This window comes from Leishmania braziliensis, chromosome 6 (genome assembly GCF_000002845.2).
Source record: "Leishmania braziliensis MHOM/BR/75/M2904 complete genome, chromosome 6".
Taxonomy (NCBI): Eukaryota; Euglenozoa; class Kinetoplastea; order Trypanosomatida; family Trypanosomatidae; genus Leishmania; species Leishmania braziliensis.
The window spans coordinates 179,303-202,656 of record NC_009276.2 but is presented as its reverse complement, the minus strand read 5'-3'; the positions used below and the strand labels follow the sequence as shown (position 1 = coordinate 202,656).

The following is a 23,354-nucleotide window of genomic DNA, read 5'->3' as shown; positions in this document are numbered from 1 at the left end:
CGAAAAGGCGTACAAAAAATGAGAAACGAGAGAGAAGTGAGCGCCTCTCCCACAGCAGCGCAACAGGAGATGGGAGCTCGAGGCGAGGCATGGAGAGAGAGAGAGAGAGAGAGAGAGAGGGGGGGGCACATGACTCGACACCTCACACCTTTGGTCGCTGGAGGGAATGTCAACGAACGTGCTTAGACAAGACCGATCTTGTTGGCGGTGTCCAGAGCGTCGTGGGCCGCAGACAGACGGATGTACGCCTTCTTCAGACCGTCCGGGCGGATCAGGGTGTTGACCTTCACAGCCTTGACCTGGTACAGCTTGCGCATCGCCTTCTTGATCTCGGTCTTGTTGGCGCAGGCATCCACGATGAAGGTCAGGGTGTTGTTCTCCTCGATCTTCTTCATCGCCTTGTCTGTCGTCAGTGGGTAGCGGATCACACTGAAGGCAGTAACGTCCTTCGACTCCACGGTCACGCGGTTGCTCGGCTTTGCGATTGCTGGCCTGCGGTAGGTGTGCGGGCGGCGGAACTGCGGGCGGGTGTAGGACTTCCGCGTCGTCACCTTGACAACCTTGGTCGCCTTCACATCCTTCGGCGCAGCCTTCTTGGCGGTCTTCGGAGCAGCAGCCATGGTGAAAAACAACACTGCTTCAGTTGGGCAGGCCATATTGCACAGAGGCGCGCGAGAAGAGCGCGTTATCGCACGTGTAGAGGCGTGCGAAGCAGATTGTCCCAAGCAAAGAAGAACAGGGAAGGAAAAAATGGGGGGGGGAAGTGGTGGTGACGGTCGGCACAAAGCGGAACATCTCACAGCTCACTTGGCGTAGCCGCAGCGCGGAAAAAGAAAAGCAGCACTGCAAAGCACCGTCTTTCCTCCTACGCCCTCACAGAAGCAAAACCCAACGCTCCGAGACGCAGACAGCAGTGCACCCTCGACGCAAACCGCGATGCCTGCAGCTGGTCACACCTCCGTGAACCCTAAGGGTTGCACACGAGCCAGGGCGCCCCCTCTCACAGAACTGTTGTCCGCCTCTGGAGAGCCACAGAGCGCGCCTTGCCCCTCATTTTTTTTGTTGAACTGAAAAAAAAGGGAATAAAAAAATAATCCCAAAAGTAGCCGCACCACCGCCAAATTCTGCGTTTACTAGACAAGACCGATCTTGTTGGCGGTGTCCAGAGCGTCGTGGGCCGCAGACAGACGGATGTACGCCTTCTTCAGACCATCCGGGCGGATCAGGGTGTTGACCTTCACAGCCTTGACCTGGTACAGCTTGCGCATCGCCTTCTTGATCTCGGTCTTGTTGGCGCAGGCATCCACGATGAAGGTCAGGGTGTTGTTCTCCTCGATCTTCTTCATCGCCTTGTCTGTCGTCAGTGGGTAGCGGATCACACTGAAGGCAGTAATGTCCTTCGACTCCACGGTCACGCGGTTGCTCGGCTTTGCGATTGCTGGCCTGCGGTAGGTGTGCGGGCGGCGGAACTGCGGGCGGGTGTAGGACTTCCGCGTCGTCACCTTGACAACCTTGGTCGCCTTCACATCCTTCGGCGCAGCCTTCTTGGCGGTCTTCGGAGCAGCAGCCATGGTGAAAAACAACACTGCTTCAGTTGGGCAGGCCATATTGCACAGAGGCGCGCGAGAAGAGCGCGTTATCGCACGTGTAGAGGCGTGCGAAGCAGATTGTCCCAAGCAAAGAAGAACAGGGAAGGAAAAAATGGGGGGGGGGGGGGGGGAAGTGGTGGTGACGGTCGGCACAAAGATAGCAGATGGGTGAGCGCAGTGAAGCCGGACATGGGCACAGGTACTGTTTGGCCGTCTCCGGCCAAGGTGGAAACACTGGTGAGGGACATGGCACATCGAAGGGCTGCGACCTCCATTCAAACACATCCTGGGTGTTGTCGGCATAACTAATAAAGGTGTAGGAAAGATATCTTTTTTGGGGGGAATCGGGTGTACGTGTTGGCGTACGCGTTCTCTTAGGTGTGGCCCAGGCAAACTTTCCAGCAACAGAGAAGGAGCAGACTCGGCACACTCGTCTAAGCAATATGATGACCTTCTTTTTGCTCGCGCGCAAAGGCTGCGCAGGGGCGTATTGCTCGTATTCTGCAGGTTTGTTGGGGAAAAAGAGCCAATGAGCCTTCAAAGACATTCCCACCAAATCTGCTCTCCTCGGGGATGAAGTGAGCAACAACGCAGCCGTCACGGTCTTTCTGTTCGCTGTTAAGGTATAGCTCAGAGCGTGCCGCAGGATTTGACGCACCACCGTGGGGGGGCCTGAGCGGCAGTCAGTTGAAACACAGCTAGTGGGTGAAAGAGTGCGTGCGGATGTGTGTGGGTGTGTGTGTGTCATCGTTAACGAGCGAAAGAAAAAGAGCCAGCTGGGGGCATATTGACGATACACTAACCGTAGAAAACGAGAGGACGCCGGTGAACCGCAATCCCGTGGGAACACAATGGCACTCCTCGAAAGCACCCTGTTGACGTGCCAAGCACCGTGGGCAGAGCTCACACGAAACCCTTCCAGCAAGAAACAGCGAGGAAAAGGGGTCACATCTCTCCTTCTGGCGCCATCCCGTCGTACGCTTTGGGAAGGACACGTCTGTCCGACTGCCTCGCTCTGTGTTTCCCCCTTCCCGGTGCGTTCGCTTGAGTTCCGCTCGGATTCGCTGCCCCCCCCCCCCCGGGCACGCGAAAGAAATGCGGTCCTGGAAGAGTGGGATGAAGCAAAAAGGGTGTGCATTTCCACTCCATAGCGATGAGCCCCGCCCGCCAGCACCGGCCCCAACGAACCCCCTCCTCCTCCTCCCTCCTCCCTCCTCCCCCCTCTGCCCGATGCGGCGACCCTGACAAGCGCAGCAGTGAGACACGCTCAAGAGGAGGAAAGCGCCTACTTTCGGCAGACGCCCTCGCGCCGCAAGGCGAACAGAGGAAAGGCCCACCCCGAAAACCGAAATCGATAACTCTGCCCCCTTCGACCGCCTGGCCCTCGACCTGGAGAACGTTGACCCTCGGTTGGTAACAGGAGGATCAGGGAAGCACACCAGTCTTTAAGCCTCTATCCCTCGCTGGTAGTCCTTGGCGAGGGCAAACCAGCTCTCTGTATCCCTACGGTCACATACTTTAACCTGGAAAGCCTCGTAAACGCGGTTCATGATGCGGTTCCACGCCTCGATGTACTTGCGGTCATCGAGAACGTCCTCGAGGGAGACGTCCTTAATGCAGCCGTGTAGAAGTACGTTGTCTTCAACACCATCGCTCACCTTCACATAAGACCCGTCCTTGTAGCCGCCCAGCTGACGTACACAGTTCAGGGTGTGCTTTGCAATGTAGTAGGCCACCAGGTTGATCCCAAGATCCTCGGCGGCGTAAATTATGCTCTCAATAATGACATCGAAGCGGTAGGCGTTTGCGAGTTGGATGACGTTGCGGAAGCTCGCAATGGCGTTCTGCGTATCAGAGAGGGGAAAAAACACAACATCGTGCGGGTCGCTCGCGCATTCCTTTGCTGGTCGAAACGTTGTCATGACCTCCTTCAGGGGTTTGAGTGATACAGCTGGGATCTCATCATCCGGGGTGGAGCGCATCTGCATTGCGCCAGAAAGAGAGAAATGCAAGATGTCGACCAGCTCAATCTTGACGTTTTCCAAATCAGGCGTGGCGTTGAGGTTCTTCCACCACTTCCACGGATAGGAGTCCAGCAGCTCCGCGGACTCCATCGTGATGGCAAGAGCCCAATTGTCCAGCGAGCGAGTAGTGCGCCAGGAAGGGTCGATCATTACATTCAGGCCGTCCTGCAGCTCTGCCAGGGAGTGCAGAATCACACGTGGAAGAGTAGTGATGCAAGCGCGCTTCATCGTTTCTTTTTTTTTTTTATGCTTCGCGCCCTTTGAAGTGACGCGGTGTGGTGAGGTCTGAATTTTTGTGAAATCGCGCGGGGGCTGGGCTTGATGGGTGGTGCAAGAAGGAGCAGAACTGAAAAAGGAACCGGCAAGCGGTTGGTGAAGCGAAGTGGAGTGCCTGGTGCGAGCGAGAGAACCTAAAAACGAGCCGAGCAGCGGGGGCACCTGCCCCACCGTCGGGAGCCACCACGGTCGGTAGAGAAGTACACTTTAGCAGTTGTTTTTCTGCCTCGACGAGATGCGCTCAGCAAATCGCTTTGTCGACAAACTTGTTGGAGGCTGCCATTTTAAAGACACTACCAACACGGCTGCCAGACGCCTCGGTTGCGAAACATGTGGCCGCGCCGTGCTCACCGCCTAGCGCTGCCGCCGTAGTTTCGACGGGGCGGCGCTTTCCTTCCTGGGCAGGGCGGGAACGCCTTAGCCGAAGTACAGGATCCCCCTCCCCCCGCGGCCGCGACCTAGCAAACCCCCAGAGCGAGACACCCCTCGCGCGGCGCAGCGGCAGAGGACAACCAAGCGAGGGAAACGCGGGGGAGGGGGGAGAAAAACCGCGACGACGCAGGGCGCGCACACCGACCAGCACACACCTCCCCCCTCCACGCCTGAGCAGCCGCAAGAGGACACGCGCTCCGAGATTCCAGGGCGCAGCGCAGAAGCAACGCCGACAGCGGCACACCCGAACGGCACCCTCTGCGTAAGGAAGAGGGGTGCGGTGCCTCTCTACTGGTGCGTTGGGCGAAAGCGAGGCAATGGACAGCGAAAAGGGCAAAAACAGCACTGGTGCAACGAGACCTACACGAGCAAGCGGCTGCCATTATGGGGATACAGCGCCCACACAAACAGCGTCAGCGCAATCGATTGACGCTGTTTGTGCGGCTAAGAAAGCGGCACTGTGTAGACGGCAATCAAGTCGCGCAAGTTCTTCAAGGTCACCTTACGCGCTGGCGACCTCCGATCCCCTGAGCCGGCGCCTGAGGAGGAGCGGGTCGCCGTCAATGAGCTGGCGTCATCCTCGCTCTCGTCGTCGTCCATGCCGAGCGACGTGCCGGCAAAGTCAAGGAGGTTAATCTCTGCCATGGCTCGCTCCACGCGGACACGCATGACATCTGACGTGACGGCAGGAATGGCGCGGCTTTCGCCCAGCTGCACCTCGAAAAAGTGTCGAAGCACCCGTAACGGGCCATCTGGAATGTAGGAGGCGCATGACCCGAAGAGCTCGCGCCTCGCCAGTACCGCGTTGGTGGCCGCTGCCGGTGAGGCACCTGCCGACGCCAGACCCGCTGCAGTACCGCTGCCGCCCGCCTTAGCCCTCCATGACGCGGCACCAGCTCCAGTTGCAGCATGAGTGGCGCCCGTAACATCCACCTCAGTGCCCTCGCCATATCTTGATGCCATGTGGAGGGTGCCTGGGGTAGAAAACAACAAATCCACAGCGGTGAGGCTGGCCGGTATGGTGGCGAGCGCGGTAGACGTGATCGCTGCAGCGACGGAATCCGCGTTCGCCGAGGGGGTAAGTACCCCACCGCAGGTCATCCACTCCAGCACCGCCAGCGAGGGGAGGCCGTCCACCAACCACGAACTGACCGGCGCGTCCTCCTTGGTCGGAGACGAGCTGGCCACAGCGGTGCGGACAGCGCCGGCTGCGCGCGCCCGCGGAGCGCGACCGCCCGTAAACAGCGGCGCCCAGAGGTAAGCAAAGAGAGAAAAGAAGAAGAGTTGCTGCCGCAGCACCGCCTCGTCGCGGCGCCACTCTGCCACAGGGCAGCCGTACACCGCCGACCACGTGTCGGCACGGCAGAGGCCGTCGCGCAGCAGCCGCATCACCAAAAACTGCAACAGTGCCACAGCCGTCACGTAGTTGCCACCGCCGGCGCACCACCCCGCGAGTACAGTGTTTTCCTGCGGCGTGATGCAGCCCTTCAAAGGGAGGGACGCCATGCTGCCCTGCGCCTCTGCGGCGCGCTGGTTCATCACGTAGCTCGGCGTGATAAGACGCTCCTGGAAGAAGGTGAGCAGGTGCAGCGAGACTTGCACGCACCAGTGAAACAGGAACACCTCGTCACCTCGGTGCTCGCGCATCTCGCCGATCGGGAACTCAGGGTAGCTGCTCAACTGACTGCGAATAGTCCACACGCCATTCAACCCAGCGCTTGCACTCCCGTCGAACGACACATTGGCCGAGTCGACGACGCAGCGGTGCACCGTGTAGCCGGCGGGAGTGTAGTACTTGCGATCAAGGAGCGTCATGATGAGGCTCAGCACCCGCTCCTCTCGTACGCCGGCACCAGCGAACAACGGGGGAGTGGCGGCGGCCTTCTTGTCAGCTGCCGTTGCAGACGGCGACGTGGCCGAAGAAGGTGACGTGACGGGAATAGACAACAGCACGGCCGACGTGTTTGCATCCGCCTTGTTCACTTTCTTCGCCGTTGTGGCTGCCGTCGTCGCTGCGACTGCAGAAAACGAGACGTTGCTCTTCGACCAGAGCCTCGTCGACCACCCATCACCGCGCTCTTGCAGCCGGGAGCCGAACAGGACGCTTTGCTGCGGTGCCAGGAGCGACCTAGATGGCTCCAAAGCCTTCACCGATGACGTCGGCAGGGCGAGTACGGCATTGGCACGAGTCACATCGGCGTTGAGCAGCAGCACTGCACACATCCACTCCTGCACGAGCCGCGGGACCTCCCGCTGTACACGCTCGAGGTGCTGCGTACGGAAGTCGAACTGCGCGTCCACCAGCATGTGCGCCATCGCCCCGCCTCTGGTAAAGAACGACACCCACGCACCGAGGCCTAGTAAGTCGGAGAGAAGGCAGAGTGTGCTATCCAGCACCCACGCCGGTGACGTGGCAGGGTCGGAGAAGAGAGGCGCGTCTGACACAGCCGACTTGGAGGCCGCCGAGGGAAAGACACGGCGGTGGTTCGTCAGAAACGCCTCGGACGAAAGAAACCGCACGAGCGCCTTACGCTGGCGCAGAAGCACCACCATCATGCGCGAGAGTAAGTTGCAGAGCACAACATCGATCGACTCCGTCACCACCGCGCTCGTGAGCAGGTACGCAATGCACTCCGCCTGTTGCAGCCGCATCGCCATAGCAGCGGTCGAATTACTGCCCTCCTGCTCCTGCGCCGCCGCAGAGGCCATGACCTCCGCCGGCAGCTGGTCCGTCCCCGTCAGCGCAGCCACGTAACCGCACAAGGATCGCAGCAAGCGCACGTGCGTACTGGAGCAGCCGTTTGCATAGCGCAGAAACCGAAAGCGCTCAGACGACAGCGGCGGCGGCGGGGTTGTGGTGAGTGAAGCGGGGGGCGGCACTGTGGAGGATGCGCCAGCCTTGCCGAGCAGCGCCGTCGCGCCACGGCCACGACCCGTGGGGTAGGCGGCTGCCCCGCCAGTCGCGCTGGAAGAAAAGTCGGCCGGCGCCGGCGAGGACGCGCCCTGTGCTGCGCCGCCTGCCGAGGCCGCGCTCTTGAACAGAGAGGACGAGGCAGGCGCCAGCAACAGCTGGATCAGCAGCGAGTGTCCAGAGAGTGGGAGGGTGCGAATCAGCTGCACCAGCTCTTGGCAACGCACACGCACCTTGCGGGCCACGTCATCACAGCGGGAGGGGTGATAGGGAGGCGGGATGCTTCGCAGCGCCGGCCGTGCCGGCATCGGCAGCAGCGACGGGGTCTCTGTCGCCGTTGATCCCTTTGGGATCGCCGTCGTCGCGTCTGAGGCCGTGGTGGCAGTAGGCGGTGGGGCGGCCACAGCAGCTTCGATGGCCGCTGTGTTCTCCAGATTCGCCTCGTAGAAGGCGAGGCTGCCCATGATCACCTGCTCCATCATCGCCCGGCCCCCGTGCTCCACCAACTCCCCGGTCAGCCGCGTGAAGTCGTCCTCCAGGATGACTAGGCTTGGGGTCAGCTGCCGCATGATGAGGGTGTCGCAGCCGGCGAATCCGTCGGTGCTGAGCGTCTGCATTACACGCGAAGCTTGTGCGATCATTTGTGCCGCCTGGCGGATGCGAGTTGGGTCGCCACCGTCCGTGCCAGTGCCGAAGCTCAGCAGGTGCGTCGCCAGTACGTCGCACGCGAAGCGCTCCACGTTGCAGCGTACCCACAGCAGTGCAGCTGAGTTCGGCGGGATCAAGGTCCCTGGCGAAGCGGCAGCCGCTCCCCTCGGTGGCCCAGGTTTCTGCGTTGCGACGGCGCCACTGCGAGTGATGGTGGTGGGGCGGGTGGCCCCAGCAACAGGTCGCTTTCCGTCCGTCTTGCTCACCGCCGCCGCCTCAGCCGTGCCGGCGCTCCCGTCCTCCATGAACGCCTGCGCTGCTGAGAGGGAAAGGCCCAGGGTGTGCTGCCGCCGCACTATCGCCCGCGTCGTCCTCACCAGGAAGTCCACGGCGATGAGGCTGGCGTACTGAGGGTTCACGCGTGACTGCAGCCTCTGCACCTCGCTCTGCAGCCATGACGTATGTATCGTCAGGTACACGGCGGCCGCGCTGCGAGAGCGGCCAAACCGGAGGAGGAGTTGGATCAGCGGCACGTGGAGGCTTTCAACGTACAGGGGCGTGACCGGTATCTTGACAACGTTCGAGATGACGCATCTGACAAGGGCCGCCTCGAGGTCCAGAAGGAACGGCACGCACCCCTTCGCTGTCGCCTCGTCGGCAAGGCGGTACAGCAGCTCCGCTGCGTCAACGTGGCGCCGCTCCGTAAGGAGCTGATTCGCCTCCTCGCGCAGGATGCCCACGAAGGCGGCGGTGTCGATGGCCTCCTTCTCCGACCTGGCAGCGGCGGTGGGCCCTGCCGACGAGCGGGAATTGTCCTTCACCTCACTGCGCAAAGGCCGCCCTGACGCTGCAGATCCTCCCTCGGCAGCATCGCGGTCACCGGTACTGTCCCTAGTGGTGAGGTTGGCCCTCATGCCGATCACGTGTCGCCATTGCCGCACCGAGGAGACATTCAACCCGCGCGTCGTCGGGTAAGAGGCGCCGGTGTTCGTCGTCATGGCATCCGCGCAACCGCCTGTCGTCGCTTCCTCTTCATCTGCCAGACCGCTGCGATGCATCGTCGAAGCACACGTTGTGGCGTGGCTGGACCTGGCGGCGGCCGATGAGTCGGTACTCGCAGCGCCTCCGGTGCCCCAGCCGAGGTCGACGACGGCGTCGTTCAGCCATGTCATATCGCTGCTGCCTTCCGAGGCGTAGCGCTGTGTAACACGGCGAGAAACGAGACTCGGTCGTGCAAACCGTCGTGGATCGCCATCGCTAGCAGTTCGGCCGAGCACTGTGCTGAACACGCTGCTATTCCCGGCATCACCACCGCGCACGCGGGCAGTGGCAAAGCCAGCCAGCTTGCCAGTCGAAGACGTCTCTCCATCAACCACGATGTTGGCGGAGGAGTACTTGCTGATAGCAGAGATTGCGGCCTTGGTGCCCTGCACGTTGGCCTTGAGAGCCTCAACGAGGTCACTGGCACGGTCGACGTCGCGGAACAAGAGGAGGAAGCTGTTCGCGTGCGCAAAGACAGAGGCGTGTAGCCTATGGGTGGCGATCGCGTGGTCCTCCGTCAGGTCGTGATCCAGCTTGAGGAAGTTCGCCTTGTTATCGCCGATTAGGCCGGTCAGCAAGTCATCCTTGTCAAAGGTGTAGGCAGAGACTTGCTGCTGCGTCTGGTCATGCGCTGTGGCAGTGATCGAGTTTGGCGCGTACCGCTCTCGGATGAGTGTCTCGCGCTGCGTCAGCATCTGATCCGCGCGGCTCTTTACTTGCTGCTGTTGCTGCATGCGCTCGGAAAGGCGCTGCGCCTCGTCGTGGATCGTGACAGCTGTGGTGCGGCGGCCGCTAGCTGTAGATCCCGCTGCGCCTGTGCCCATCACCACACCCGGTGTGGCGCCGAGTGGTGGCGGAATAGTGTGGGCGCTAGCAGCTGCAGAGCGGGAGCGCACCCCGTGGCTATCATTGCTGTCGGCCCCGCCACGCTGGTGACGCCGCAACCGGCGTGCATGGCGCACCTCGCGACGACGGTCGTTGTTCATCGTCAGCAGTCGCGTTTGCTAATGTCCGCGTGTGTGTGTGTGTGTGGCGGTGGTGGTGGTGGTGGCGGTCTCCTACGCAGACGCCGATTACACAGAGGGCCCTTTTCGTACGGACAAAGACTGGCTGGAGAGAGAGAGAGAGAAAATGGGGAAGAAGAGCGGTGCGCTAGTTGGCGTGCATGGGTGTCTCTCTCCAGTATGCGAGTAGGCTGGTAGCGGCTACCCACCAGGGTTATACACGCCCCGCCCCAATCAAGCACGGATCCCTCCCCCCTTCCCCCCTTTCCCCCTTTCCCAGTAGACACAGAAGACGCGCCAAGAGTGGTCGTGAGGGTGGCGGTGAGGATAATGATGGAAGGTGGCTGTGATTCCTGGGTGAAGTAAAAACAGCGCAAATCTGAAACATATGCGTAGAGGCATAGAGGAGAGGGGAAGAGGGGGGCGAGGTAGAGGAAAGGACTACAAAGTTGAACGGCGCGTAGGAGCCATCATGTCCTCCTGACAGAGAGAGAGAGAGGGGGGGGAGGGAGGGGGTTGTACAATCGACGGAGGCGTCCACACACAAACGCACACGCACACGTACCAATGAATGAATCGCTATGGGTGGGGAGGTGCCCCCACATCGGGGCCATTTCAAAGACTGAAAATATTGTTGCGAGGCATCCCTCATCGCCTCTTCTTTCCGCGCATCGATAGAGAACGAAGGGAGCGTGTAGAGATGCAGCCGCGACAGACGCGCATTCCAGCAGTGGCAGACGCACGCGCGCAGAGCGAGACAGAGAGAGAGAGCTCCTCGGAGAAGCAGCTACAATACGCGTATACATACGCACCCACACCTTCCACCACGCATACCCCACTCGTGCACGTCCTCGCTCGGTTGGCTGGTGATAGCCCTGCACATGTGGCATGCATTGACGAACAAAGTCACACGTCGGCCTCATTACTACTAAAACTACCGCCACGGGGCAGCGAGGACACCGACGACCGTGGCGACGCTGCGGCAGTACCGGCGACCCATAACGCGGTGTCCTCGTACCGCTCCAGATTCGGCTCCACTTCGTCATTGCGGAAGCAAATAATACAGTGCAAATTGCCACGCTCCTTCTTCGGCCCAGCTGGCGACGGCGACGACCGCGGAAAGCGGGACGCCTCCGCTGCGCTATCCATACCAGCATAGGCTGTGCGAAGCTTCGGCTGCTGTTGCGGCAGCGACGAGGACGACGCTGGTAGAGGCGAGGACGCAGGCACTGAGCTGACGGCTTCGTTCATCGAGGCCATGGCGTTATTCGCAAGAGGAGCACCGGCCGCGCCACTGGGCGACAGTGGTGCAGACTGAGCTGCGGAAGACACACTAACGTTCCTTTCATGGCTCACACCAGGCTGCGCAACTGCCACCACTTTCTCTGCCAGTGCCTGCAGCTGCATCACTGTGGCAATGGACAAGCCGTCACCCACATCCTCGGGCGACTTAGCAAGGCCAGGCTTGAGAGCGGCCATGGTGGACACCGCTGGGGATAAGGAAGTGTGCGGCAGCGGCTGCTGCAAAAATGATGACGGCGCTGCTGGCGGCAGTGGTGGTGTGGGGGTGGCGGCGAAGACCATCACCTCGATCGTATCGCTGCTGGTGTTGGACGCTGCATCGTCAAGGAAGTCAGCATCGACATCGTTATCGCTGATGCCGCGCAGCACAGTAGCACCGCTGCGCGGAATGGCATTCGGCAGTGCAACAAGGATAGTCTCAGCGGAGCTGTGTGCCTCGCTCGAGTTCCCGCCCTGTAGCTCTTGGGCCTGCCGCTTCTGCTGTCGCTGCTGCAACCCATCCGCATCCCTCATCTGTGCTGTGGCCGCCACCGCCACCGACGCGGTGGTAGTAGCAGTGGTGGCGGCCACAGCACGAACAGTGACGTCAGCACCTTCGTCCGCCCCTTCCTTGGATAATTTCTTCTTTGGCTCGCGCCGCTGCACGCCCTGCTCGGGGTGGCGGATGTTAAAGAAAAAAGGCGACTTGCACTCGATGTCCTTCACAATCTGCGACCACTTGCGGGCGTACATCGCCTCGTGCCGACCACGACTAACCTCCCCAATGAAGATGGTCGTGTCACAGCTGGACTCGGCCACGGTCGGCTTCAGGAAGTCCGCCTGCGCGAGCGGGATGTCCTGGTAGCCAATCGGCACCATGTAGTGGTTGTGGCAATGGTATATGAGGGCGCAGTGCGGGTCGCGCAGCGCCGCCTTCACGGCTGCCAGCGCATCGGTGTTATTGTTGTAGAGGTGCGTCGTCTTGCCGCTACCGTGGACCTTGTACAGAATGTATGCACGCCCGCGCACCCCGAAGTGCCGGTTCAGCGCGTGGAACCAGCGGATTAGCGTGGCGTTACCGGTAAACGACCCCCACGCAATTTCGCCAAACGGCGGCTCAAAGCCTAAAATTGACATGATCTCCTCCTGCGAGTGTGGCGGACGGTTAGTCCCGACGGCGCTCTCGCCCAGCCAGCTGTACAGGTAGTTGTACACGGATGTCAGCGAGGCTATACCGCAGGCGCGCGGGTACTGTTTGTTCACACACAGCAGCCGTGGCAGGCGAAGTACCAGCCGTGCCTCGAGGTCGGCTCGTGTCGTCTTCAGATTCACTGGAATAAGTGCGTCGCGGTCCAAGGCGAGGGTGTCGAGCTGCACCACTTGTAGCGGCGACGAAGAGAGCGACCCGGTTAACGCGCTGGCGTCAACTGGGACAACAGTGTTGCCCTCGCTGTCCGCGCCCATGGTCTGACGGCGCACTCGCAGTCGCTTGATTGCATCCTTCTCCTTCTTCGTCATCTTGCGGGTCGGCATTCGCTTTGCAGGTGCGAAGTCGATCGCCCACGCCTGTGAGTCGCTCACCTCCGCCGCAGTCACTGGTACTTCGCGCGGGCGGGATGCGGTGCCGTCCACCTGAAGCTGCTCCTGTTGTTGCCGATCATACAGCTCCTGGCTGGCACCTTCTTCAGCAGCTGCTGTCAAGTCAATCCTCGTCTCTGCCGGCGAGATCCACAACCCCACAGGCGCGGCGTTGTCTTCCGGTGCGGCAGCGCTCTGTGAGTAACCTGCCATCGACGTGGCGTAGGCGTTAGGCGGTGCGTGCACGTAAACCTCATCCACCGCTGAGACCACCGGCACACCCGAGAGAATCGTCGTGGCGTTCAGCGGCGCGATCTCGACTCTGCGTGTCAGTGCGCTCAGCTGCAGCGGCGCTAGCTCGGCGGCAGAAGCTTGCAGAAACATCGAAGCCTCAGCCTCCACTTCGCAGAGGGCATCTCCGATGCTACCACCGTCTTCGTCTGCGCTTGCCTGCTCTTCTTCGAGCGCTGGGGAAGACGCATCAGCTCCCTCGTTCACAGCTACTACGGCAACAGGGGTATCAGGTGCACTATGGACTTCACACATCTCAATTTTGGTGGCAGCAGCGTCGCGGGGATCTACGCACAGATGATCCATCGCTGCCGCCACCGCTGCTGCTGCTGTAACGGAGTGGGGTACCTAAACCGATGGAGTAAGAGAGAGAGGGGGGGAAGAAATAGGGGAGGGGAGGGGGTTGTGCGAGACTCGTTGCCCTTTTAGTTCCGCGTGTATGGGGCTATAGGGGTGTCGTTTGCTGCAGCTGGACAGTGTCAGCGAAGAAGTGGAAGAAGGGAGGGATCGAGTAGGGACGCGGAAATACAAAAGGCGGCGGAGGCATGCAAGGGGAGTATTCGGGTAAGAGAAGGCGTCAGTCTCGCGTGCGAGGGCACCCACCTCGTCTCTCTCTCTCTTTCGAAAGTCGGTCGGCCTGCGCTCTCCTGCTCCCTCGCAGCCCATGCACCATGGCAGCAGTGGCCCCTTCACAGAGGGAAACAACACGCAGGTGCGCAGTACCCTGTTGCTCCTACGCGCTCTAACACTCATGCTTAGACGCGAAGCGTTTCACGCGGAGAGAAGACAGCAGTCTGGCGTGGCACAAGACTAAGGAGCGAGCGTGCCAGTGAAAAGGGGTGCTCAACCGGAGGAAGGTGGTGGTGCAGCGGCGGTGGGGATGGGGAGAAGGAGGTGCACTACCGTGAGGGATCACCGCACGTCATGTGAACACGTCCTTGATGTTGTCCTTCACACTTGTATAACCACCATCTTCCCTCTGCCCTCCCTTTCAACTCGCACTGTGGTGGACACACTCCTGGACTGAGAAAAGCGGAGAGAGGGAATAAGAGAGCACAGGCGACAACGCGTTTCCCTCTTTGATCCTTCTCTCTCCTACCGCGCCCATTCTCCGCCACTCAGCATGACCTCAAACCTCCCCCCACTCTACACCAGGAACTGCCCCACAAGGGAGCCCACCGCGGGGTGCGAAGCAGCCGTAGGCACGCGGCACAGCAATGCACAGGCACAGTCAGCTGAGCACGACGCCGGACTCAAACTCTGATCACCCCCGCCTCGCACGTCGCCTCGCAGCCGCTCCCACTGCGCCGGTCGCCGCGTGGCGCACATCCTCGTCGGGGTGGCGCTCGGGCCCCTCCCTCCCCTCCCCACCACCACGCCACTGGGCAGCCAGGGGGCCGGGTGGGATACAGTCGAGTCAGCATGGCGCCGTGCCCATCAGGTGGATGGTGCGAGCACGCCCACTGTCGCGGCCCGCTCCGACGTCACGCCATCCACGGCCTGACTACCGGCATCCGCAGCGATGCGTCGCTCTGACCTCCCCCCTCCCCTCCACGTCGCCGTCGCTTGGCCCCCCCACCACCAGACGTGGCTCCGCATTGGCAGCGAGAGGGGCGGGCCTGCCGGGCTTCTCCCCCCTACAGAGAGAGAGAGAGTGGGTGCACCGGACCCCTGCGATGCCGCGCGCACTGTGGCGTGTGTCTCTCCTCCCCCTCCTCGGGCCATCAGAGGCACGGGGCGATGGGGCGAAAATGGGCAGAAGACGCAGCTGAAAGCGCTTACGCCAGCCACAGACACGCAGAAGGTAGAGGAAAGGGAAAAGAGAGGAGTGGGTAGATGGAGAAGGAAATTGATGGCACGTGAACGTATGGCACGGAAAAGAGAGGAACAACCGGCACATCACCCAATCGCCCCACTCCCTGAGCAGAAAAACGCACGCACACGCGCACACGCACTGGCGCAGACTGCTGTTTGTCCCCATCACAGCGGCAGTAACAGCGTCGCCAAGCACCTTCCTGATCGTGCCTCTCTCTCTTTACGAGGAAGACCCCTTCAGCAGAGAGGGGGTGGCCCATCAGCGCGTGCCTCCATTAGGCATTACGTGGGCATGTGTGGCCGCTGACGATCTCAGCCTCGCTCGCAAACGATCATTACTCGAACGGGCAACTCGCGCCACTCACCCTAGACGGTCGCTCCGCCGTGATGTCAGCCATGTGTGCCGCGTAGTCCTCCGGACTCATCGTCGCCCACCAGTACGCCTTGTGGATAGACTGCCGGAAGAGCGCGTACTGGTGATCGCAGAAGTACAGCGTGCGCAGCTTCCACACGTCGGGGGTCCAAATCAGCACAATGCTGCCGCAGCAAAGCCACGGCACCCACCATCGCTGCATCAGCGGCACCCAGCTGGGATGCTGCCGGCGGAAGAGCCATGTGTTCACCTCCGGCGCAGGCGCGGCCTTGGAAGCAGCAACAGCGACAGCAGACTTAGACGCGGCCTTCGACCCAGATGCATCACGGGCTCCGTCGGTGAACTGCGACAGCTGCTTCAGATCAATCGCTGATGTCCGCTCCACTTTGAAGCCGCGTGGCGTTTGCAACGTCTGCCTGTGCAGGTAGACGCCGCCTACCTGAAGAGCAGCGGCGGCCTCCTCGGGGGAGAGATGCAGCCCGTGCCCGCCTGAAGAGCTCACCTTGCCATCGACGGCAGCAGCAACACCAGCAGTGTCTGTGCTCTTGTGGGTCTCCTCTGCTGCCGCCGCGGCAGCCGCCGTCGCAGTTGCCTCGGCCTCCAGTGCGCGCTTCGCATGGCGACCGAAGAATGGCACGGCGCTCCAGCACCGAACCGCGTACGACTCGATGGCCCTCGCGTTCGCTATGTCGTAGGCGAGGATCTCCTGTTGAATGTCGCTGACGAAGGCCTCGGCGGCCTGCAGGTCAGCCGCCTCGGGGCTGTTCGGCAAGAGCCCCCCCTTCGGAATACCTAGAATGAAGTTGCGGGTAAGGGTGTCGGCCTGCTGCGCTGTCGTGCCGACGGCGGCGGAGCTCACGTTCGGCGCTGAGCCCGACGAGAACGCGTTGCTGCTCATCTCTCCTGCCCCACTGCAGAAGAGCGAGTATAGAGAGGGAGGGAGGGAGGGGAATGGTGTGAAGACGTAAGAGTGAGAGCGCACAGAGAGGAAAAACTAAAACGAGGGAGTGTGTGTGTGATGTTTGCTGCGAAGGAAAGACGAGGGGGGCGGCTGCTCCGGTCGCTGCAGCCACGGATGCGTAGGCGCTGTGTGTGTCTGTCTGAATTTAGGCGAGCACTTCCTCTCCCCTCGCCACCGTGAGAAGAAGAGAAGGGAGAGGAGGGGAGGGGAGGAGATGGAGAAGGAGTGCCAAGTCTTCAGAAGAGGGGGGTGAGTATATGCGTGCGTGCGTGCAATCGCGTACGCTTCGGTATCCGCACACGTCGGTCAATCGAAAAAGCGGCCCAATTAGGTCCCAACACCGCGCGGTTGACCCTCCCCCCTCCCCCCCCCCGCACGTACGTGTGGAGGAGGGAGGGAGAGAGCGGGCACACCCCGCCCCTTGTCCTTCCAGCCTTCTACAGGCTTGTGTCATTCAAGGGAGAAGAAACGGTCTGCAGGCGCGCATGTGGAAGAGGGAGTAGTACGTCACGGATGGCGGTGCACAAGTCGCTCAGCTGAGCAGACTAGAAAGCACCGCGGCGCCGTACTTGCCATGGCTGAGATACACCTCGCGCAAGAGGGGCAGCAGCCGAAACGTCATGGGACCGCCGCCGCTGCTGCGGGATCCGTCGCATGGGGGTTCACCGTACTCCAGCGCTGCGGTCGCGGTGGAGATGAGTGCGTTCTCGTCCAGGTGGTGGCACCCGCGCAGCCATAGGCGCTGCAGCGACAAGGACACATGTTGAGAGAGATGCTGGTGCTGTTGCGCTGCGGTCGCTGTCAGTGAACTCGGCGACGTCGACGCGCGCAGCATGCACTTCAGATCAAGAAGATCAACTCCAGTATTGGACAGGTTCAGCTCTGCCAACCCTCGCAGACAGCCAAGGACGCCGACGTCGTCATCAGTACAAGACAACAAGTGTTTGTGCTGCGAGTCTCTCGCTCCTGGTGGATTACCGCCACTGCCTAGCTGCACGCACCCCACCAGCGAGAGAAAGCGGAGGGCAGGGCAGAACATGATATATGGGAACGCTTCGTCGTTCGTGAGGTGCGTCGCCTCAGTGACGGTAAGCTCAGTCAGGGTCGAGCGCCGCGCTGCACCGTCAGCAGCCAGCGCCAGGAATCGCAAGGACGACAGTCGACGACAGCTTGCCAGCTGCAGTACCTCCAGCTGAGGAAAGAATGCCAACGCCGCGAGGCCCGCGGCTGTAATGTCGGTGTTTGAAAGCGCGAGTGTGCGCAGTGTGGCTGCAAAGGCGGGGAGTCGGCCGTGCCACGGCAGTGGTGGTGGCACCGCCTGCAGGTCGCCGTCGTCTTCCGCTCTCTCACCATCCCCACCCCGCCTGGCGACCGCTGCAGCAGTCCCCACAGTCTCGCTTGGCTCGTACGGGCACCACGCGGCCAACGAACGCACTCGCGTACTCGCGATGTTGAGCACCTCCAGAGCCGTCCACGACGCCAGTGCAGCCGTCAGAGCAGCCTCCGTGACGTTGGTGTGGTAGAGATCAAGCTCTACAACGTTCGTGAAGCCGCGCAGTGGACGAATGTGCGTCACGGCGTCGCACGAGCGCAGCAACACGTGGCGTACATGCGGAAAGACCAATGCGGGTGGCAACGGCTCGTCTGCAGCCACGGCAAGGTCCATGCCGTCGGGGTCGTCGGGGACCACCTCGCGCCATGCGAGGTGCTCTGCCACGGCAGCAGTAGCTTGCGCCGTCAAAGTCGCTTCGTCAGCCACAAGCCCTGCCAGCCCGTCGGCGGTGAGCTGCCTTGTGTAGGAAAGGTCCAGCACAGCCAAGGGTGGGCACTTGTGGAACAGACGATGCGAGATGCCGGTCGTTGTTGCCTTCGGATGATGCAGCCTCGACGGCTCATCGCCGACACCACCACCAGCTGTGGAAGCCTCACTCTTGTCGCGCGCAACCAAGAGTACTGGTAGGCGAGACAACGCCGGGCATTCCTGCATCCGCAGCTTATTTAGTGTGCAAGAGAGGCGCAAGCCCGCCACCCCCTCCGCCGACACACGGGTGCGACTGACATCTAGGGTGCACAGAGACGGCAGCGTTGCAGCGACGCTAACGTCCGTTACCCCAGGGCACCGGTCCAGTACCAAGCACTCGAGCCCCACCATCTTGCTGAGGGAACGAAGCCCGGCATCGGTCAGACCTGTGCTGGAGGCGATGAGGACGCGGAGCGCAGTCAGCAGAGGAGCGGCTTCGACACTCCCTGCTGCAGTCGCCTCATCGACTGCGGTGGCGTCTGCCTCCCTGCTCCACAGCTGATGAACGGCGGTGAATGAGGAGCACCCCTCAAGCATCAGCCACACCAGCCGTGGGCAGCGCCCCAGCGGGTGCAGCGCATGTCCTTGCACGGAGGACAGAGACAAGTTCAGCTCGCGCAGATGGAGAAGCAGCGGCAGCCATGAGACCTGCGAGAGGCGCCCGCATCCCTCGAGAGAAAGGCGATGTAAGCACCGCAGCTGCGGCAGATCACGGGCAACATCCTCGTCAAACACCTGCGTATAGGAGAGGTCCAGGTCGACCAGGGTGTCAGCCCAGTACGTAGGGCGCGACCGCGACGAAGAGCTGCTGTGACCCTTTCGATGGTGGCGACTCTCGCGAGAGCGATGGCGTGGGGAATCAGGAGGCAAAGCGGACTCTATTGCCCAGCCACTGGATGATGGACCAGGATGCACCGGCGCTGCAGGTGCGGGTGGGCTTGGCACGGCAATGGCACGTACATCGACCCCCTTTGCTGAAGCCACGCTGCTCCCCGCCTCGTCAGCAGCAGCAGTAGCGACGTGAGGCGTGGGCAGCGATAGGGATGACGACGAGGCCGCCACAGTGGCGGAAGTCAACGTCGGCGCGTAGGACCGCAGTGGCGATACCGTCAGGTCTGGGTATAACGTGTTGCTCGACCGCGGCGGCAGGTCGTGTCGAGGATCTGCGTGAGTCCGAATTGGAGCTGACGCTGATGCATGTGTCGCTGAAGGCAGACGATGTGTGCTGAGTACCGCACCAGACACTGCTGCGGAGGAAGCCCTCAGTAGTGGAGCCCCTGATGTAGCCTTTCGAAGAACGTGGGCAGACCTAGCGTGTGCTGATACGCTGCTCATGGCGGTGACCTCAGTGTGCAGTGAGGACCACCGCCGCGACGGCGTCCACGGCTCGATGGCGCTGCCCTGCAGCGTGCGCGAGGATGTCGTGGCAGTAGCGCCAGCAGCAGCGTCCCTGCCACCGCCACTCATCGAGGCACCAGAACCGCCACCGTCTTCGACTGCTGTTCCACCATATCTGCCCAGTACGACGTCCTGCGGACGCAGAATGAAGACAGGCTGCCGCCGCTCCTCCGCCTCCGTCTGGGCAGCCTGCCAAAGCGAAATCCGCATCTCCAGCTCCCCTTCCTCGTCGGAGGCGAATAGGTCAAGCTGACTGCTGTGGTGCACCGAGCACGGGGTGTGAGACGGATGCGACGGTGACGGGACCGGAGAGGCGTCCGTCGCATGACTACCCTCGCTGCGGGTGCCAAGCGCGTTCCCCGCGTCGCTCGCCGCCGCTGCCCCCCACAAGCTGCGCAGGCGTGCGTGCGAGGCGTCGTCGCCAGAGTCACACGCCGCACACGTGGACCGAGAGGAAAGCGATGACAGGGCCGGTACTGCCATGCTGGTGGTGGTGGTGGTGACGGCAGTGTGGTCTACCCCTCGCTGATTCAATCGACTGAATTGCTGCACGAAGTCCGGGTTAGGTGAGCCCATAGCTGTCGCCGCCACGGTGGCCGCCGTCCGTGAGGTCTCCGTCGTGGCGGCCGTGGTGACAGCGGTCGATACGGATGACGTGTCCGACAGTGGCGGACACAAGAAGGTGGTCGTCTGGATTTGGCTGTTCATGGCCAGCGAAAGATGCGTCACGCCGGGGCAGACGCAGGCGAGGTGACGCAGCTGCGCGTCAGACAAATTGCCGTGCGTGAGGCGTAGCGAGCGCACCTCCGGGTGAGCTGGCAGCAGGGTCGCCATCGCGGCATCAGCGGCCTTGCCGTGCACGTGTAGATGCGTTACAGGGAAGCGAAGCGTGATGGCCGCCGGTGCACCAAGCAACGGCAGCACCGTGTCGGTAGGACTGCCCAGATGATAATCAAGGGTGTCGTCGTTGTCGTTGGCAGCCGCTCCCTCTCCTCTTGATACCCTTGGAGAGCATATCGGTTGTGTCAGTGCAGGGTCGAAGTCTACAGAACAGCCTGCATGGCGCACGCAGCCACTGGAGGCGATGGTTGTGGTGGTGACTTGTGTTATGCCCGTCGCCCCTTCGGCATTGGCAGCCATCGCTGCCGCTTCACTCAGATGAGACACGAGACTACGATTCAGGTCATCGACAGGGGCCCTAAAACCGCGCGCGTCGGCGCTGTGGCTGCCGCCGCATACGACATCGCCCTCGCTCGCCAGAGTAGGGTCACAGCTTCCCCGAGGCTCACCAAGTGGGCGTGTCGCCTGACCGTATCGCTCGTGCATTGGTGATGATGGTTGCCCCGTGCCCCCATCCGCCATCACCAGCCCCGCCCTCTCCTGTGGGAGTGGCGGAGGTGCCTCCGACAGCATCGCCCACAACGCCTGCGTGTCCGCCTGCTTGTACCGCACGAGGCTTAGCGACACCGGCAATCGATCGCGGCGCACCCACCACAGCGCATGGCAGAGGGTCTGCAGGGCGGCGGACGTGGGCGGCGGAGCCGGCGCCGGTAGAGGGGTAGCAGACGGTGTAGCATGCGCAAGCCGCACAGGCAGTGGCGCGCTGGTGGAAAAACCGATGCGCGCTGCGGTGACCCCTCTGGTACCTAACGCGAAGACGGCTTGGCTCTCGGTCCCCGCCGCCGCCATATCGAAGATCTCCTGCGTCGTCAAAGTCGGCGATATAGTGTTCAGCAAGCAGTGCGGGGCCGAGACTGGGCTAGTGTGTCTTCGCACCACTGGCACCGGGGAAAGCGGAGAGAAGCTAGTGGGTGGCGTTACAGCAGCCACTGGAATTCGGCGACTCTGATGGACCGTAGACCGTGAGGACAGCTGTTGGTACTGCTGCTGCGGTGGAGGCGTTGCAGAAAAGCTGCTCGGCGTACGGCCAACGTCGTCGTCGTAGCCCACTGCTCTCGCTGGTGGTGGCGGAGTTGATGGCCTAAACAATAGCATTGGCGGCGGCGGCGCGCGTGAAACAGAGTAGCTCGCCAGAGTCGTCATCGCTGGTGCCTGCGGTTGCTTGATTGGCGATATCGAAGGCGAGAGCGATGGCTGGAAGGGCAGCGACGTGATCATCACGTTCGTAGACGATACAAGGAGTAGTGCAAGTGGCGCCGCTAGCACCGTCTCATCGCGCTGATGAGCAGCCTCGACCTGCACAGGGGAGGCCGCGCGACGGCGTGACGCATGCAGCACACCCACTCGCGACGGACGCGCTGCGGTGGCCGGTGACGGTCGATGTGGCCGAACTTGCAGAACCAGTGAACCGAGCGGTGGCAGTGCGCAGCCACCGGTGAGGTACATCTCGAGTTCGCGCCGCGACTGCGGAGACGCCGCCATGAATGCGAGTGGTCGCGTCACGGCCACCGGCACCGGCGGCGTCAGCGGTACTCCAGTGGAGGCGGCGGTCGCTGCGGATGTGGATGGCGCCTGCGTCGCCTTTGCAAAGAGCGCATCGGCCATTATGAGCGGTGAGCGTACTGACCTGCCGGCTGCGGCATCACCAACACCGAGTGAGGAACCGCCATTTCGGGTGTTGTTGGATGTGCTGCCGATAGTAGTGGTGGCGTTGCATGGCAGGTAGCCGATAATGGACTGCAACGCACTGGGGGTAAGTCGAACACGTTCATACAGCACAGCAGTCGCCGAAGTGGGTGATGGCGGAAGAAGATGAAGAGGCAGCGGTGCATGTATTTCACCAGTAGCAGACGTTACGTTCCGCAGCTTTGACAGCGGCGATGACGCCATCCGCGCTACACAGCTTGAGCTGTGCGCGTGTGTGGGTAAGTATGAAGAACGCCAACAGCGGGATGGTGGAGGAGAGGAAGAAACATACAGACACGCAGGGCTGAGAGGGACGAGAGGGGAAAATGAGAAATGGCTGAGTAAGATTAGTTCATGCACATAGAGGAACGAAAACCGTGACAACAGTGTGCTGGTGAAACGGAAAAAAAAAAGAAAAAACAAAATGGCAATAATGTGTGTGTGATGCGTCTGATTCGTGTGCGTGATGTGCCTGCCGGTGGACCTGGTCTCTCTCTCTCTCTGCAGGGCGTATGCGTGCGTGTGTGCTCGTATAACTGGCGTGCTGAAGGCCCCGCTCACTTTCTTCCGCTCATCTCCGTCGAGCACGCCCAAGTACACCTTCCCTGTACCACGACTCAAGAGGAGGGCGAACGAGGAAAGACGAAGACGCTCCTCACTACTGCTGACCGGCTCATCAACCGCACACACACACACACACACCGATGACGGCGAAGGGGAGAAATGCTCCACCGCACAGAACAAGCAGTAGGAAAAGAAAGAAAGCAAAACGAGTCAACAACACGCAGGGACAGCCGCGCAGGAAGGCGCACACACATAACACGCACGGCTGAGTGTGCAGGTAAGCCTGTGTGGGTGTGGGTGTGTGTGTGTGTGTCTGGCTACGTTCCTCAGATGAACCATGAAATGACAGTGCCGTGTAAGAAGCTGATGTTGGTGGCAATGGCCGTGGTCATTGTGGTGGCGGCGTAGCGGCAGCGACGAAACCCCTTTCGAGGCCCATTGGGGAAACCACGTCACGTGAGAAGAAATGGAGAGAAAGGGGAAAGATGATAACAGCTCATGCGTGGCCCATGCGTCTCGTCACAGAGCGCACATCATCGATATGATTGACACGCATTTTAGAATATATGAACGTACTTGCATATAGACATATGCGTGTGTGGGTGTGCCTGTATACTTAGGCGTGGATCGCTGCGATGTGAAGACCAGTTCACCAGCACGGGTTAACGACGGCTACGGCACGGCAAGTCTGTCATAGCCTCAGCTTTCCTCTGCCCTGCTGTAGAGTCATCCGCAGCGAGTGTAAGAATGAGCAGCAGGAGCATTTTTTCGCTTCGTTGTA

General features: G+C 61.4%; 7 protein-coding genes across 7 annotated transcripts; all 7 read right to left on the bottom strand.

Annotated features, from left to right (window-relative positions):
* Positions 1-182: 182 nt before the first annotated feature.
* Positions 183-656, bottom strand: LBRM_06_0590 (putative 60S ribosomal protein L23a; the record flags this gene model as incomplete). The annotated part of the gene is made up of 1 exon (XM_001561943.1): positions 183-656. The coding sequence occupies one exon, from the start codon at positions 654-656 to the stop codon at positions 183-185; it is 474 nt and encodes a 157-aa protein (XP_001561993.1).
* Positions 657-1,133: 477 nt separating this feature from the next.
* Positions 1,134-1,607, bottom strand: LBRM_06_0580 (putative 60S ribosomal protein L23a; the record flags this gene model as incomplete). Its single annotated transcript, XM_001561942.1, has 1 exon — positions 1,134-1,607. The coding sequence occupies one exon, from the start codon at positions 1,605-1,607 to the stop codon at positions 1,134-1,136; it is 474 nt and encodes a 157-aa protein (XP_001561992.1).
* A 1,427-nt stretch (positions 1,608-3,034) lies between these two features.
* LBRM_06_0570 (putative deoxyuridine triphosphatase) lies at positions 3,035-3,841 on the bottom strand (the record flags this gene model as incomplete). The annotated part of the gene is made up of 1 exon (XM_001561941.1): positions 3,035-3,841. The coding sequence occupies one exon, from the start codon at positions 3,839-3,841 to the stop codon at positions 3,035-3,037; it is 807 nt and encodes a 268-aa protein (XP_001561991.1).
* Positions 3,842-4,765: 924 nt separating this feature from the next.
* LBRM_06_0560 (conserved hypothetical protein) lies at positions 4,766-9,907 on the bottom strand (the record flags this gene model as incomplete). Its single annotated transcript, XM_001561940.2, has 1 exon — positions 4,766-9,907. One exon carries the CDS (start codon positions 9,905-9,907, stop codon positions 4,766-4,768), a length of 5,142 nt encoding a protein of 1,713 aa, XP_001561990.2.
* Positions 9,908-10,831: 924 nt separating this feature from the next.
* On the bottom strand, positions 10,832-13,381 carry LBRM_06_0550 (conserved hypothetical protein; the record flags this gene model as incomplete). The annotated part of the gene is made up of 1 exon (XM_001561939.2): positions 10,832-13,381. The coding sequence occupies one exon, from the start codon at positions 13,379-13,381 to the stop codon at positions 10,832-10,834; it is 2,550 nt and encodes an 849-aa protein (XP_001561989.2).
* A 1,844-nt stretch (positions 13,382-15,225) lies between these two features.
* LBRM_06_0540 (conserved hypothetical protein) lies at positions 15,226-16,161 on the bottom strand (the record flags this gene model as incomplete). The annotated part of the gene is made up of 1 exon (XM_001561938.1): positions 15,226-16,161. One exon carries the CDS (start codon positions 16,159-16,161, stop codon positions 15,226-15,228), a length of 936 nt encoding a protein of 311 aa, XP_001561988.1.
* Positions 16,162-16,756: 595 nt separating this feature from the next.
* LBRM_06_0530 (conserved hypothetical protein) lies at positions 16,757-22,213 on the bottom strand (the record flags this gene model as incomplete). Its single annotated transcript, XM_001561937.2, has 1 exon — positions 16,757-22,213. One exon carries the CDS (start codon positions 22,211-22,213, stop codon positions 16,757-16,759), a length of 5,457 nt encoding a protein of 1,818 aa, XP_001561987.2.
* Positions 22,214-23,354: the final 1,141 nt, after the last annotated feature.